At 41.1% G+C, this 18,159-nt stretch overlaps 1 protein-coding gene across 1 annotated transcript in view; it reads left to right on the forward strand.

Annotated features, from left to right (window-relative positions):
* The window catches only part of GLP1R (glucagon like peptide 1 receptor), a 107,665-nt gene that overhangs the window by 52,557 nt on the left and 36,949 nt on the right, over window positions 1–18,159 (forward strand). The window contains exons 4-5 of the mRNA XM_065589265.1: window positions 12,203–12,312; window positions 17,519–17,625. Of these exons, the coding sequence (XP_065445337.1) occupies window positions 12,203–12,312; window positions 17,519–17,625 (217 nt within the window). The remainder of the gene's footprint in view (window positions 1–12,202; window positions 12,313–17,518; window positions 17,626–18,159) is intronic.

The following is an 18,159-nucleotide window of genomic DNA, read 5'->3' on the forward strand; positions in this document are numbered from 1 at the left end:
ATGGCCTGAATCTGAGAAGTGCTAAGCCATACTTCATATCAGCTTTTTGCCCTCTGCCAGACTTAGACCAGCAGTTTCCAGTCCCAAGCTGTCTGGGCTGACATGTCAGTTGATCAGCAAAGGTCCTGGCTGAATCTGCTGTAACCTATAGTGGGGGTTTGTCACTCATGAGCCTGAGACCGGAGGAAGCACGAGGCCCTAGGGTTTAGTGCTAGTCAAGGACTTGGGAGACGTGGGGTCTAGTCTGTGTTCAACCACAGACTTCCTGTGTAACTTTTAAGCAAGTCATGCAGGCCTGGATCCACAAAAGGACTTAATTGTTGTGACACCCAGTATTGCAGTGCCTAGAAGACCACTGGTACAACACTGCAATCTGCAAAGCCTGAGGTTCCTATACAATGAATGGGGAGAAATAGGCAACTAAAAATGCAATCCACCATAGCCAGCATGCTAGGCGGGAAGTCACCTATTCTAGCCAATAGAAGATGCCAACAAGAGGGGTATGTCCCAAGCCCTGGACCTCTTAGGGTTTGGCACCTAAGTCCAAGCCTACCTTTGCTTTCAATCCCAACCAGAAATCGCTCTCCTGGAATCAGGTGGCTTAGGTGTCTAAGTAGTTTTTTGGGAGAAAAAAACCTGCATTGTGCCACACGAAATCGGAGGTGATGCCTGCCTTGTGACTTTTAGCCCAGGGGTTAGCACACTCACCTGGGATGGTGGTGAATCCAGGTTCAGTTCCCTACTGTCTGCCAGAAGTGGGAGAAAGGGTTTGAACAGGGGTCTCCCACACCTGTAATGAGAGCACTTCAACCACTGAACTATGGGATATTCTGATGTGGGAGGTTTAAGTTGGACATTAAGAAAAATTTCCTAACTGTCAGGGTGGTTAAGCACTGGAATGAATTGCCTAGGGAGGTTGTGGAATCGCCATCATTGGAGATTTTTAAGAGCAGGTTAGACAAACACCTGTCATGAATGATCTAGATAATTAGTCCTGCCACGAGTGCAGGGGACTGGACTAGATGACCTCTCGAGGTGCCTTCCAGTCCTGATTCTATGTGGAGCTCCCTCAGTCTCTCCTGTTGAAGCTGCTCCACTTTGGATAAATAATTAGTTACTGGGCCAGACAGAGTGCAAATGACTCTCTAGTTTGGTTGTTAGGGTACCCATCTAGGAGGTGGGAGGCCCAGTTCCTCTGCTCCAGGAACTGTTTAATTATTGATACACAGTGGAACAACTTAAACAAGAGAGTTTGAGCTCTTGAGCTTAGGCGGGAGATAAGTGTCTGGATGCTTAGAGTGAAGCAGCAGTGCACATGTGCATGCTCAGAGGCAGAAACTTAGGCACCTAGGGAATTTCTACAGCAGGAATTTAGGTGCCAAGTGAGTGTAGGCACCTACAGGGTTAGGTGGCAGGTGAGCGGGGGGCATACTGGATCACAGTGGAGCCTAAAACTAGGAGTTAGATGCCTAAGTACCTTTGTGAATCTGGGCTGTAGTGTTTCTGTAGCTCAGTTCCCCATTGGTAAAATGGGGATACTGGTGCTGCCCTACCTCCCAGGACACTTGTGAGGATAAAATGCATTAGATTGTGAGGGGGTCAGATGTGGTGACGGAAGCCATACAAGTACCTTAGCTAGACAGACTGTGGTTTAGAGCAGTTCATGCTTTATTGCATGTTGAGTGGGAGGTGAGCAGCTGCTGTGCACCACATTCTAGCAGAGAGGTTCAGCATCACAGTAGGGATGAGCTGGCCAGCGTATCAGTCACTAAAGTACTACCTTATTCCCGTCTTCATTATATGAAGTACCAAACATCTGCGTCCCCTGGCACTGTGTGTGTACTGCAGTTGTCTAGATAATGTTTCCAAGACTGTGTCTGGCAATGACAGCAAGGCGTACTTTGGAGGATGCTTACCTGTTTTCTTTTCTTCTTGTGGGCAAGTCTCAGGGCATTCTGCTATGGGGAGAATTTGCTGATTGCAGCATTTCAGTCAAAATACTTTAAAGATGATGTGAAATTATGTTTTTCCTGTTGAGACTGTGTAGCAAATGTTCATCTGATTTACATGAAGCACGCCTTTTATATTCCTGCTGCATGAAGCTCAGATTGGGTCACCTGACACGATATTGGAGTCCTTCTACCTAACTGTTTAGTTGCTTTGATAACCCAGGACCATCTCCATTTCCTATCTGTGTTAGGTACTTCTATTTGCTCCATCACCATAGCAGCTGAGCATCTCATGATCTCTAAGGGATTTATCCTCACAATACCACTGTGCTCCAGGGAAATACTATTATCCCCATCTTATACATGAGGAACTGAGGCACAGGGAAGCCAAGGTCACACAGAAAGTCTATAGCAGAGCAGGGAATTGAATCTAGGTATCTCAAGTCCCAGCTTAACACCCTAACTGCTGGACTATCCTTCCTCCTTCCTGTGATTCCTTCTCAGTGCTCGTGGACACGACTTGTTCATTTTCTCAGGAGCCCAGTAACACAGTGCTTAGCGAGCCACTTCAGATAAAATAAAGCCTAACCTGAACTGATGCTCAAAACTTAATCTTCAAAGTCTGAGGACGCTGGGGTAAATTTTTCTGTTTTTTATTTCCATAGTAGCCTCTGCATCTCCTGGCCTCAGACAGGGCTGGGTTGGAAATGTTGAACAAGTGTGAAACAGTTCTCTTGTGGTTTTCCTTAGTCCTGACAGAATGTTCTAGAGGACCTGTTCCCATGAAGGTTCCAGCCCACTTTTAGACCAACTCTAAAGTCCAGAGAAGCCAAGGTAAAAGCTTTCAGTGACTCCAGTAAGCTTTGGATCAGGTCTTTTGCGAACACAAAGGCTTCAGAGAAACTTCTGCCTGAGCCAAAGCTTTTGAGATTTGATCACTAGTAAACCTACAGAGTGACATTTTGCACTCAGTTACATACAAGCAACCCTGCGGAAATCTGGTAACCATAAAACATGGCTGAAGATACTGTGACCTTTTGTATGCACTGAAGTCAATGCATTTGAGGGGGTGCAATTGAGGGCAACTATGTACCTCGACGTACCATCAGTTAGGAAATTTAAAGGAAAATAGCAGTGCCCCTTTGAGAGAAAGCATCCACTTCCAGTTACTGTCACTGGCTATGCATCTCAGTATTGTTACATTTTTAAAAATTTAAGGCCAATTGCCAATAATGCTGTATGGACCTGGAAAGTTTGGAGCAGCTAGTACAATTCATTTTACATTTATGTCCTTTGGGGTTCTGATATTTTATTGTTTAATAGCACTAAATCCTCTTAAATAGAAAATCTTCCAGAGATAGTGGTTCCAAACACGACTTATGTGCACAGTAACCACATCAGTTGTTTTTTATGTATACTGGGGCACATAAAGGTTAGCTGCAGCCTGGTGGAGCATAGCCATGTCTCAGTACCATATGACAGCTAATATGTTCCCTCTCTTCTTATTGTTTCGAGTAGCTCAGAAGTTAGTGGCTGTGGGTGTGTGTCTGTTGATTTAAATTACATTATTTGAAACATAAGCATTAAGTAGATTATAATGAAACACTATGTCCAAGATCTTTAGTTGCTACTGATACACACATTTAGTAGTTATAAATAGAGATGACACCAGCTCACAAAATTCAGATCTGGAGCCAAACTCCCCCGAAGTTTGTGGATGTTTGTATCCAGGGTTTTGCTTCAGGATTCATCCCTAGCTGTGCTGTTCAATTCAGATGACCTCCTAATCTACTGTGATCCTGGATAACTTTCACTTAATTCAGTGGGCTGCCCAGTAGTAGCAGGCTCTGCAGTGGACTTGTAACCAGTCAAGACAGTGGTCCCCAAACTTCTCCTGTCACCCCACCCCCCTTACCAGTAATGGAATCTATCCACGCTCCTGCCCTGCCCCGAGAAGTTTCTTTGGTTTAGGCCTCCACAGCAGTAACATCTCCTTTATTATATAAACAACCTCTAAAAGGAGTTTAATTTAAAATGTGGTATAAAGTAAAGGTGGGTAGAGGGTTCACTACACCCTTTTCCTCTTACACCAAAATTAAGTTTGTAGTAGGCTTTCAAATACGTTAACTTGAGCTCAAAAGGGACCAGATTATCTCCCTAGAAGAGATGTTAATTTGCATTTGCCAACCCTGTAAAGCAATTCAAATTTTAAGTTTCCTTCCCTGGACTAAAAGTTGTCTCATTCTAATCAACAAATTCACTTTGCAAATTATATGAAAACTCACTTACTGACAGGAAGTTTACCTCTGACTTTATCAACCTACATCTGTTTATAAGATGATAAACTCTAGAACATATGCCACTCTTGTTTCAAGGACAGAAATATGGACTGTTGGAATAAACAGTCAGAAATTTCATTATGAGAGATACAATGGAGGGATATATGTGTCGCAGCTCAGGGCAACTGCACCAGCTGCTTGTATGTGTGTGGTGGGGAGGTGTTGAAATGTCAATACTTTCTTATATACTTGGTAGGACTGTGTTGTTAACTGGGATTTTTTTTTTGTCCGAGTGGCCTTTCCAGTTAAAATAAATACAAATATATTATAGTTGTTATTATAGAAGTACAACTCCCCACCAAGATGTTTTTTTCATTAGAAGTCTCAGGTGAAGAAATATATAGCATCTCATTAAGGGGACAATCAACTTTACATCTTTTAATAGAAACAAAGTATGCTCTTGCTAGGTATTGATGAAAGAGAATGTTAATCCAGTCATTAGTTAGTAACTAAGGTTCTGAATTAAGCATTAATCTTGTATAGCAAGTGCTTTGCTGAAAAGGGACTAAGGCTATTATCTAAATGTCCATTTTCCTTATCTGAAAGTTACCAGCTAGTTGGAAGATTCACTTTCCAAGCCCCAAAGACTAGATTCTTTTTTTAATTATGTAAACCTAGTATTTATCAGCAGTGTTTCCCTATTGAATTCTAAGAGTTTGTCTTCCTCTGAGACACACACACACACACACACACACACACACACTCTCGAATTCTGATCTCTTTGGTGTAAATCAGAAGTAATTCCATTGAAATCAGGCAGAGTTATACATGTAAGAACAGAATCAGAGCCCCTATGAATATAGATTGCCAGGATTGAATGAGTTTGGAACTCTTTGCCTTTTTTATTTGTTGTTATTCCTCTTAGTTTTTGGATCCCTTACATATTAGTATATAATATTTATTGAAAAATACAAAGATTTTCTGAGACAAAATCTCACTTTTCGTAGAAAGATGTACACAGACGTATACGTACAGACAGTCTAGGACATCCTAGTAATAGTTTTATTTTATAAAATATATATATTTAAAAATCCATCCCCCTTTATTTCAAAACAGTTTCACAAACACAGTTTTAACTTTAAAAGTGCTAGTCTGTGCAAAATGGCTGCAGTTTTCCTTTAATCTCGCAAACAGACTCTTATTTATCTGCATTGTTACCCTTTCCCTCTAATATTTTGCTGTGAACTTCCCCCTGAGAGTTTTCTGTGATAGGCAAAATCCTCCACCACCACCACCACCCCTCACCCCCCAAGAGATCCTGTCACTTATTCTGGAATTATGACAAATAAAGACTCCTCCTCAAACACACTCCAAATGATGACTTTTAGAATTTATATTCATCACCTTACATTTTGTTTGAAAAAGAAGGAAGTCCTTATGGGTGGCATGTTTATGAGAAAACCCAGTTTTATGGCTTCTTCCATGAAGATAATGACAGTAGTGCTGGCTTGTTGCCAGCCTCATTTTCCCTTTCCAGCGCTAATTTATTCTGCTTTCTGACAATCAGAATAACAAGAGGTGAGTTAGGGAAGAACAGGAGCAAGTGCTCAATCGGCATAATTGGTCTTTCAGCAAAAAACGGCTTGCATATACACAACCTGCTTGATGACTGTCCCTAGAGCTTAGTGAAGTGGGGCAGCAATCTCTGTCAAGTGAATACAAATGCAGAGACTCCTGAGAGATTGTCCTCACCCTCACTGTGGATGAGTGACAACAAGCCCTTCCAAGTTTATACACATGAGCAGTCAACTAGCTGTGGATTTTTGATGTTTAAAGAGAGTATTTTAACCTCAGCAGGAGAAGAGGAGCTCTCAAAGCCATAAAGAGACTTTTTACCTACAGACAGTGAAGAACACATGAGAGGAAAGGCAAAGAATGTGGGATACACTGACTATAGAATCTTGTAGGAGAATCCAACCTTACGATAAGGATATGGGATGGTTTGAGTTTAGTAAAGTTGGGTTGGAAATTAAGTTTGTAATAGATGTGTTAGTACCCATCCATAACTGTAGTCAGTGAAGGTAGCAATACCTACAGTTAAAGCTGCCTGATGCTTCCTAAGATCCTATATTCAATTGTTTATAACTTTGCCAAACTTTAACTGTTCAAGTTGAAATTTTCTGTGCTGAGAGTCTGCATAAAACTGAATTATTTTTGGAAGTTTTAGCCAAAAATCTTCAGCTTCTTCCCAGACTGAGATTAAGGAAAAATGGTGTTTTGCTACTATTAAAAAGAAAATCTGTACAAGCTTTTTGGTCAGAAGCTTTAGCTTTGGCGGCTGGAGTTGAAATTTGGAAAGGGGTATTTTGTCCTGATGTCAGATGTGCTTTTTGCTGATCCTGTGACTGACCATGAGACCTCTGCCTTCTTCCGCACGCATGATGGATGGTATTCTGGGAATTAAATCAGGGGTCAACAAACATGTGGACAAGGGGGATCCAGTGGACATAGTGTACTTAGATTTCCAGAAAGACTTTGACAAGGTCCCTCACCAAAGGCTCCTATGTAAATTAAGCTGCCATGGGATAAAAGGGAAGGTCCTTTCATGGATTGAGAACTGGTTAAAAGACCGGGAACAAAGGGTAGGAATTAATGGTAAATTCTCAGAATGGAGAGGGGTAACTAGTGGTGTTCCCCAAGGGTCAGTCCTCGGACTGATCCTATTCAACTTATTCATAAATGATCTGGAGAAAGGGGTAAACAGTGAGGTGGCAAAGTTTGCAGATGATACTAAACTGCTCAAGATAGTTAAGTCCAAAGCAGACTGTGAAGAACTTCAAAAAGATCTCACAAAACTAAGTGATTGGGCAACAAAATGGCAAATAAAATTTAATGTGGATAACAATGTAAAGTCATGCACATTGGAAAAAATAACCCCAACTATACATACAATATGATGGGGGATAATTTAGCTACAAGAAGTCAGGAAAAAGATCTTGGAGTCATCGTGGATAGTACTCTGAAAATGTCCATGCAGTGTGCAGAGGCGGTCAAAAAAGCAAACAGGATGTTAGGAATCATTAAAAAGGGGTAGAGAATAAGACTGAGAATATATTATTGCCCTTATATAAATCGATGGTACGCCCTCATCTCGAATACTGTGTACAAATGTGGTCTCCTCATCTCAAAAAAGATATACTGGCACTAGAAAAGGTTCAGAAAAGGGCAACTAAAATGATTAGGGGGTTGGAACGGGTCCCATATGAGGAGAGATTAAAGAGGCTAGGACTCTTCAGCTTGGAAAAGAGGAGACTAAGGGGGGATATGATAGAGGTATATAAAATCATGAGTTGTGCAGTGAAGGAGACTGTTGTCTTTAGGACCCTACCTTGTTTACTGCAGAAGTTGGAAGGTGACTAATGAATGAGGCAGGGGAGTGCTGTAAGAGAGAGGACAATCTCATGGTTTAGGCAGTTGAATGCTGCAGTGGAGAACTGGATTCTATCCCTGCCTCTGCCACAAAGTTCCTAGGTGATGCTGGCAAGTCACTTCAGCCAAAATGTTCACAGGTGCCCACTCATTTTCTGGGTACCCAAATGGGGATGAAGATAATGCAACCTCACTTCACTGGGGTATTGTGAAGGTTAATGCATTGATCTTTGTAAAGAACTAAGATACTAAATGAGAGCACCATAAAAAAGTCCATGAGAAAATTACTAATTCTGTGTTCAGTGCAGAGATTGTTTGGGGTGGTTAAATAAGGCCTAGAGCCACACACTGAGTTGTAAGGATACAAGAAATAGGGAATAGCTACCCATTTTGTGAGCACTATTCATCCAGGGCACTGAATGAGGCAGGGAGGGCCTTGTGGAAAAATAGTAATGATCATGTAATTAAAAATCGTATGAAGATATATACGGATAAGGGGGCTGAATTAAAACATTGCATTGTATCAGAGGGGTAGCTGTGTTAGTCTGAATCTGTAAAAAGCAACAGAGGGTCCTATGTCACCTTTAAGACTAACAGAAGTATTGGGAGCTTTTGTGGGTAAGAACCTCACTTCTTCAGATGCAAGAAGTCACATTGCATTGGTGACTTTAATTCTGGCATTTCCTAACTTTGGAGTGCTTGACTTTCTACCTTTAATGTTCTTTTAACGTAGTTTTTGAGTATAATAATAAATATTGTCTGCACATATTAAATACAAGATCCACTGAGAAACTAAAACTGCGTCCCAACATAAAGGGAGTCTGATGCCCCATTTATGGGGAACAGGGTTAGTACAGTTAGAAGCTTACATAGAACAGAGAATGTTCCAGCATGGAGCGCCACAAAACTGTGGCGGAGGCACTGCTGCCTTCCTATCCACAGCAACTGCCTCTTGATTATGCAGCACGATTCCTTTCTGCCTATCACGCACTCCTTTAGAACAGAACTTCACAATACACAGACAGAATAAATAGAATACAAGATTCAAGGGAAAACAAATGCTTACTGGATATTTAAAGCCAGAAATACGTGATGGGAAATTCCTGATCGGTTATATGATCAGTTGCACCTGTGTTGACCAGTGGAAGACTGTTCCTCAGCATCTGTTCAGCCCAGTTTTAAATATCCCTGGTGCAGGAGCTAAGAATATAATTTAGGATACTATGGTGATGAGCCCACTGTAAATATATAGCTGGGTAAATAGGTTTGCAGTAAAAGCTGGAACCCCTCTTCCCCAACAAGTTGAGACGGCTCATGGGTTTCATGCTGCCAGCTGCAGTTTGGACTTCAAAGCCAAATGCAGGATTCCTGGACTTAGTGCGTGTTTATTGCAAAGAAATTCAAGTATGGGAGTGAGACATTTAAACAGTAACTTCCCCAGCAAAGAACTGAGTGCATGTACACATCCAGCGAGCTGTGCACTCATGCCACATTGAACGATAAACTCAGCTAGGAATGAGCCGAGACGAGTTCTTCAAAGGAGGAGAAACTCCTCCATTAAAATGTGTTGTCTTCCCCATTGAAGGTCAAGTCACTTGATCAGGGACCACATCAATCTGTGGCAGCAAATCATTCTGTTGTTACTCATTCACTACAGAGTCACTGCTGCCTTCGAGAGAAAACTGTTACCTTTTCCAGAACACTGGGAATTAATGAAACTGGCAAATTCTAGAATGTCACATTCTTTGTGGAAGTTTAAACATGAAAGGTCTATACTGCAGTTCAGAAGTGTGATTCTCAGCCTGGGTAGGCAGACTCACCTGAGCTCTGCTTGAACTAGTATGCTAAAATTAGCGGTGTGTACATTGTGGCATGAGCGGCCAATCAAGGTAGCCTCCTGAGTTTGGATCCAGGGGTTTGTGTGAGCTTGGATGCAGGCAACTAGCCCATGTCATCACCAGTGCCACCACTCCTATTTTTAGTGTGTTCCCAGCTGCAGTGTAGACATACCCTTGTTGATCTTAAATTCTGTATAATTACAGTACAAAAAACGGATCCTGAAGAAGCAATAAGGTACTGCCATTTAGATCTAACTTTTTTAAAAGATAGTATACTTAGCTTTGGGTCAAGGCTGATCATTACATGCTGGGTCTCATAGTCTCTGTATCCTACAGAGTGTGATATTAAAAACAAGAGGCACCTGGGCCTCTTTGTAGGACTCCTTAGCCTCCTTTGGCCTGTGGATGCATCTTGGTCATCCCACATTTTAACTCCTCATCTTGTAAATGGTTTGGGTAGAGAGTTTTGCAATAAGCCAATGAAGTAGAAACACTGAGGTTAAAGTATGAAGGATTGTATGGTCCAGATGGGCTTATTACTGCGTTTTGTTTTGTAATATTTTAAAGATAAACCTGTAGCATCTTAAAGGTGAACTGCTAAAATGGCCTTTCATTTCAATCCAAGGTTGCTAACACTTTCTGTGTAGATTCAAAGCTTTCCTTTATCTCAGCCATTATTCTGACTTCTGGAGTAGAGTTAGTGGCTCTAACATTAATGTCCTCTGCAGCAATTCACCTGCCTAATGTCATCCACTAAATCTTGAGGAAAATTAACCCTTTCTGTTCACTACTGTTCACCTAACAAGCAATCTCTGGCAATGCAGCAACATCCCCTACAGTTTTCACAGGTTATAAATAAAGGGAGTGGATGATGAAGCATTCAAACAAAGTGGTTAATGAATATGAAATATGTTACATGCACAGGCTGCCTCTCTTTCTTTCTTTCATAGACCCAGAGAGAGACACAGACACACTTACTGAAGAAAATTCTCTACTAGCTTATAATTTTATATTATAATATAACTATAATACTAATAACAAAGTACTAAACACCAATTAACAAGCAAACCAGTTACTAATTTCAATACCAGTTACAATACCAAATGCCCATTAGAATACCAATTACAATACTTATTACAATACCAATTACCAAGGCAATTACCAGTTGCAGTGAAATCACTATATTATATTATTTTGTATTATAAGTTAAAATAATTTTAAACCCTAATTTTAAAATCAAATTTAAAAAGTGAAAATTGAAACATTTTGGTTTTATCAAAATGTTTTGATTAACCCCAAATGATTTGTTTTTGTTAATTTTGTTTTACAGAAAATGTTGACTTTATTTTCCAATTTGGAACTTTCTTTTTTTAAATGTCAGAATTTCCCACAGAACAGAAATTTGGAATTTCGATCAGCTCTAGTTTGTAGTAAGCAGGAAACTGGTTGGCTTGGTATATTGACAACAGGATATAGGCTCAATCTGGATCAGATTGATAGTGAGTCAAAGCTGTAATCAAAAGGCTCCTTGATGACTTATGTAAAATGAATTAATGCTCTCTGGTCAGTTTCTAGTGGGTACATGTCCATGTCGCACTGCTGTCTCAGCAAAGGGCAGGGGCTGAATTGGCCCTGGTGATCAAACTATGGTACCTTCTCAACCAAGAGGTGGTCTAGATTGAGGCTGAGGCATGTTAGCAAGCTACAGTGTTTGGGAAGCAGTTTGCACTGCTGCTGTACCTGTTTTGTGGGTAAGTGGTGTTGAGTCTCCAGCATGTTTTCATACCATAATTAGAGAGTCTGTTCTAAATACATGGCTAAGACTTTTACCAGCACAAAGTTCCCTTTACTACAGTGTATCTGAAAGATCCCCCCCTGTTCCTACTTTTATTTTGATGGTTCAGTATAGTTCTATTTTATTGTATGCCTTTTAATCTTATCTCATAGCAGGAGGCTTCTAACAGCCTCTGAAGGGCTCTTGATTTGTTGTTGGTTTTACTCTCTTTGCATGAGTAAAAAAATCTGTGGGCAGCTTAGAGAGATTTATGGCTCAATTTTTAGAGCAGAGGTTTGGCCAAGCATCCACATTTTTGTGTGCGCATCTTAGTATACCCTTTGAGTGGTCCCTGTTACCACCGTTACTAATTTTGGGATTAGTATAGGCAAAGAGAGGAGGGGATATGTGGTCTTTGTGTTCCTCTATCCCCTGAGCAAATCTGGGTATTTGCTTACATTCCTGGTAAGACAACTTTGTAATGACTCAGCTTGCAGGGAGACTTTGGCAGGAACCTGCACATATGCATACATACTACATATGGGCTTAAGTCACAAAGTTCAGGATCAAACTTTCCTAAAGTTCTGGGGTGTTGAATCTGGGCATTCAGTTTAGATCCATTTTTTTCTCCTAACAAAATACATGCAGTTTCCTCACCAAACAGAGGTTTGTTTTCAGCCACAAACTCTGTGGGTTATTGCTGCTGAACAGTTGGCGCGCTCTTTGGCGTACTCTTTGTAATGTTGTTCTTGGAAGCTGTACACAGTTGGCTGTGAGAATGAATGAATTGAAGTGTTTGTTACAGGAAAGGAACAAGGTGAAGAATAGCTGTAATAAGGCGACAGGTGAGGGGGAGAGGGTAGGCTAAGCTTTGCAGTTGTTCTATTCTTCTTGCCAGTAAGTCTGTGTTCTTTCCCTCCTTGTCGTTGGCAGTGCTCCATGGACAAGTTTACCGCTTCTGCACTCCTGAGGGCACTTGGCTGCTGAAGGAGAATTCCACCCAGCCATGGAAGAACATTTCTGAATGTGAGGCATCAGACGGGGTAAGGAGAAGAGGTTTTGCCTATAAAAAATAGTAATAAGTCAACACTTATGTATTATTCCTACTGAAATTAGCTTTTTCAACCTGATCTCTCTAACTGGCCCCAGTGAGTCTAACAGTAAGAAATTTTAAGGCTCTCCATTTAATCTCGCTTAGTGTTTGGTGTAGGTAAGAGCACTGGAAGAAGTAATGCAGACAAGCACAGTGCTGATCCAGTAAACAGATGCTCAGTTCAGCCTAGCATAATACTGTGATCCACACAATGGTACCAGGAGGGCTGGCTCAAGCATTTCTGCCGCCCCAAGCAAAAAAAAAAAAACTCGTGATCGGCGGCAGCAATTGGAAAAAAAAAAAGCCGCGATCGGCGGCGGCAGTTCAGCGGCAGGTCCTTCCCTCCTAGAGGGAGTGAGGGACCTGCCGCCCCTGAATTGTCGCAGGTGACGCCCCTCTCCCTTGGCCGCCCCAAGCACCTGCTTGTTAAACTGGTGCCTGGAGCCGGCCCTGGGTACCAGGCAAGAAGCTGCAAAGCCTTAGGAGAGAACTGAGTTGCCTTTAGTTTTCTGCACAGGGATGAAATACAGTAGTGTTAACTCACTCTGGTGAAGACATTTAATGTTCATCTCTTTTGTTTTCTTCCCACAAGGGAACGCTGTCAGGGCAAAAATAATGTCCTTCCCTGTGTTGCTAATAACAGCTTGCATGATTAAAATTAACTGAATTGTTAAAAAATAATCCTTTCCGACGTTTACCTTGACAAACGGGAAGGAACGGGTTGAAAATCTGAAGTTGGAAGGCAGCGTGGGTAAAAGTGATCATGAAATGACAGAGTTTATGATTCTAAGGGGAAAACAGGAGAATAAAGACAATGGGCTTCAAGAAGGCAGACTTTAGCAAACTTAGAGAATTGGTTGGTAGGATCCAGTGGGAAGCAAGTCTGAGGGGGGAATAAAAGAGTTCAGGAGAATTAGTAGTTTTTTAAAAAGATGTTATTAAGGGCACAAAAAGCAAATGATACCAATGAATAGGAAAGTTAAGAAGTATGGTAAGAGGCCACCCTGGCTTAACCAGGAGACCTTCAGTGACTTGAAACTTTAAAAAAAGTCATACAAAAAATGGAAACTGGGTCCAAGGATAAATATAAAAAAACAACACAAGCATGTAGGGACAAAATTAGACAGGCCAAGGCAAAAAATGAGATTAAACTAGCTAGGGATATAAAGAGTAAGAAGAAAGCATTTTACAAATCCATGAGAAGCAAGAGGAAGACCAAGGACAGGGTAGGCCCATTGTTTAATGAGGAAAGAAAGACAATAACAGAAAACACAGCAATGCCCAAAGTGTTAAATGCCTTTTTTGTTTCAGTTTTCACTAAAAAAAGTTACCAACAATCAGATGACAAATATAGCAACATCAGTGTAAATGAGGTAGGAGCTGAGGCTAAAATAGGAAATGAACAAGTGAAGAATTACTTAGACAAGTTAATATCTTCAAGCCGGCAGGGCCTGATGAAGTACATCCTAGAATACTTAAGGAACTGGCTGAAGAGATCTCTGAGCCATTAGCCATTATCTTTGAGAACTTTTGAAGGATGAGAGAGATCCCAGAGGACTAGAAAAGGGCAAATATAGTACTTATCTATGAAAAAGGAATAAGGACAACCCAGGGAATTATAAACTGGTCAGTTTAACTTTGGTACCCAGAATGGTAATGGAGCAAATAATCAATCTGTAAGCACCTAGACGAAAATAAAGTAATAAATAGCACTCAACTTGGATTTCTCAAAAACAAATCATGTCAAATCAACCTAATATCCTTCTCTGACTGGGGAACAAGCCTTGTGGATAGGAGGGAAGCAGTAGATGTGATATATCTCAATTTTAGTAAGGCTTTGATACTGTCTCACATTACCTTCTTGTAAACAAACTAGAGAATCATAGCTTAGATGAACCACTGTAAGGTTGGTGAACAACTAGCTGGAAAACTGTACTCAGAGTAGTTATCAATGTGCCACAATTGAGGTAGAAGAGTATATTGAGTTGGGTCCTGCAGGAATCTGTCCTGGGTCTCCTTCTATTCAACATCTTCATAAATGATTTGGATAACAGCATAGCTAGAGATTACACTTATAAAACTGGCAGATGGTACCAGGCTGGAAGGGGTTGCAAGCACTTTGGAGCCCAGGATTAGAATTCAAAATGACCTTGGCAAACTGAAGAAAAGGTGAAATTCAATAAGGACAATAATGCAAAATATTACACTTAGAAAGGAATAATTAATTTTACAAATACAAAATAGGACATGACTGCCTAGAAAGGTGTACTGCACAAAAGGAGTTGGGAATTCTAGTGGATCACAAACTAAATATGAGTCAACAATGTAATACTGTCGCAAAATAAAACCACACCACATCATTCTGCTTTTCAAATATGTTTATGCATTTGTATTAAAGTAGATGGAATATATGGGCTAAAGGTGTTAATATAACCCAGTCACTGTCCAACATTAAACTGTGTTAAAGAAGGTTTGGTTTTGGTTTACAGAGACCTCTGTCTGCTTATTACCCCCGGCAAACATATAATTAAAAATCATGTTAACCTCTTATTGAAGATAAAGAAAAGAAGGAAAAACAATTAAGGCATTTGAAATGTAAAGTATTAAGTAAGGCTTTTATTTTAACAACATCCCTTGTTCCCTTTCTCTGTAGCTGGAGAGTGTTTAGAAGGAAAAACCCTCTTGTTTGACAGACTCTTAGAGAGTATCAGAAATGGTAATAACTGTCCTGGGGAAAAGAGAAGAAGTTAGTTGGGATGGGCTGGAGCTGCTGCTGCTGTTGGGAATCATTAAGAAAGGGATAGATAATAAAACAGAAAATGTCATAGTGCCTCTGTATAAATCCATGGTACGCCCACATCTTGAATATTGCGTGCAGATGTGGTCACCGCATCTCAAAAAAAGATATAATGGAACTGGAAAAGGTTCAGAAAAGGGCAACAAAAATGATTAGGGGTATGGAACGGCTTCCATATGAGGAAAGATTAAAAAGACTGGGACTTTTCAGCTTGGAAAGGAGATGACTAAGTGGGGGATATGATGGAGAGCTATAAAATCATGACTGGTGTGGAGAAAGTAAATAAGGAATTATTTACTCCTTCTCATAACACAAGAACTAGGGGTCACCAAATGAAATTAATAGGCAGCAGGTTTAAAACAAACAAAAGGAAGTATTTCTTCACACAACGCACAACCCTTGGAACTTCTTGCCAGAGAATGTTGTGAAGGACAAGACTATAATAGGGTTCAAAAAAGAACTAGATAAATTCATGGAGGATAGGTCCATCTATGGCTTTTAGCCAGGATGGGCAGGGATGATGTCCCCAGCCTCACTTTTGCCAGAAGCTGGGAATGGGCGACAAGGGATGGATCACTTCATGATTACCGTTCTGTTCATTCCCTCTGAAGCACCTGGCATTGGTCAATACTGGGCTAGATGGACCTTTGGTCTGACCCAGTATGGCCTTTCTTATGGTCTATGTTAAAGTCCGATCCTGTTTCATATCAGATGGTGTTTTGGGACTTAGCTGGAGTTGGTAAGGGTGGCAGTGTCATCTGAGTCCTTCTCTTGAACCCAGTCTGGTCAAGATATCTCTCAGGATCAGGATGATGAAGGCATGGGGTCCCACAAGGTGGTAGGGGGGGCTGATGGTGAACCTCACTCCAGTAACCCATTTTTCTCCCCAAAGTCTCTTAAGGACCCACCAAGGGAATGGTGGGTGGAATAGCCTATCCCCTCATGATTTTGTTCACGAATTAGGCCTAGTTTTCAAAACATGAGTTTTGGTTCACTGATTTTTGGTTCTACCCTTTTCTTGATTACAAGGGATGATCTTAACACAATCCTTGAGTTATATTGGTATGCCTTTTTGTTTGGACTAATCCAGTCTTTCTGTCTCCCTTTCATACCTTTTCCCATCAGTACGTGTTGTTATAGGTTATTGTGACATCTTATGAACTTTTATGTACTTTTTACAGTTGAGCTCACAATTAAGGTAAATGTTTAGGCCCAATTATCACAACATGTATCCAACCACCGAGGGCTTAGTTTGGGTAAAAATCACTGTCATGTTGTGGGCATCCCCCAAACACAAACCCACTAGGAATGTCGGAGGGAGGCTCTGCACAAATATCACAAGCTGATAGTGTTTTGCCATCACCCTAAGGTTTGTTTTAATGTAACATCCTCCAAGATGAGAGAGGAGGCATCATGTCCTTTAAACTTTAAACATCAGTTTGGGCTGCGTTGATGTTTCAAACTGTTGAGTCTCAGAAGTTGTGCCAGGCTGTGACCCTGACAAAGTCTCTCCTCCTGGACTAAGCAGTCTTCAAATCCTTCCTTTTAAAACACTCTTATTCCACAAAATCTGTCAGTGATGGCCTCTGCACTCAGTCTGAACCCTCACATGCTGTGCCATGTGTCTCTGAATGGTTTTATCAATATCTGAAGCAGGGAGAGTGTTTTCTTTTGTACAGCACAGTGCACAACGCTCAGTAATTGTAGTGTCATCAACCCAAAGTGGAGAAATAAAATAGATAAGTCTTGGAAATAGATTTGTGATTAGAGATGATCCAGAATCAGAATTCAGGATCTAAATCCTGCCCCACAACCCAAACATCATGATTCAGGCCTATCTCTAGCTATTGCATGTTCTACAAAAATCTTTTCTCCCCAAGACATGGACCAAAATTTTCAAACTTGGGTATGAAAGAAGCCACTAAATATGGCATTAAGGAACATGGCTTTAGGCATCCCCGCTTGAAAATGCTGTCTTCAGAATTTATATCTGCTATTGCAGAACTGATGTGTTGATGTGTCTGTCTGCATGGCAATATGGGTAGGAAGGACAGTGTCCTTTGGATTTGGAATTCACTCCCTTCTGCCGTGTTCTGTAATAGCCTCGTTTTATTGACTTTCTGGGCTTGCTGCAAAGCTTGTGTATTTGAATGGGAAGTTGGGGTGGGATTTTTGTTTGTTTGGGGAATGGGAAAGGTGGAAGATTCTGATTTGTAATGTGTGCCTCTGAGTACCTAATAAAGGGATGGAAAAATAGTAGGTGTCATCAAAGTAGGGTTGGTGGGAAGGTAATGGGGAGATGGGAGAAGAGAAACAGGTCCAATGAGTGCTGTCTTTTCTTTCCTTTTTATGCTGTCAGGATGCACCAGAGGAACAACTCCTATACGTGTCAGTCATCTACACCATTGGATATGCTCTTTCATTCTCTGCCCTGGTAATAGCAACTGCCATCCTTCTTGGATTCAGGTAATCCTGATGCAGCTCAAAGCAGAGTGGAAGCAACCAGGCTGGTCTCCCAGTCTAAACAGCATCAGACTTCGAAACATTCAGCTTCTCCCTTCTACCATCTCCCCGTTCTGCTCCTTTCATCCTCTCCCCCTTCCCTGCTCCCCTCTGGCACCTTAGCTCTCCCAAACCAATTTAGCTTCTAAACTACTAGGAGTCCTGGTTGAAATATTTTTGACAAAATGAAAATGTATCAAAATACGCTTTTGCTGAAGCGGAAATGCTTTGCGGAGGTGTATTGGTTTTGACAAAATTTTCATTGGAAGGGATGAGAGGACAAACTGACTCTATCATACGCTAGGGTGGTGAGGGGATTGGTATCGGAGGTGGGGAAACCCATGTTCAAGTCCCTGCTCTGCCTGATTCAGAGCAGAGTTTTTCATCCCAGATCAAAATGAGATCAGAATCAGGGACTCGAACCTGCCAGACTAGCCTCCCCACATGAACACCTCAAGGTTTTGATCGGAAAACAGACACTTCAATGCAATTCCATTT

This window comes from Chrysemys picta, chromosome 3 (assembly GCF_011386835.1).
Source record: "Chrysemys picta bellii isolate R12L10 chromosome 3, ASM1138683v2, whole genome shotgun sequence".
Classification (NCBI taxonomy): Eukaryota; Metazoa; Chordata; order Testudines; family Emydidae; genus Chrysemys; species Chrysemys picta.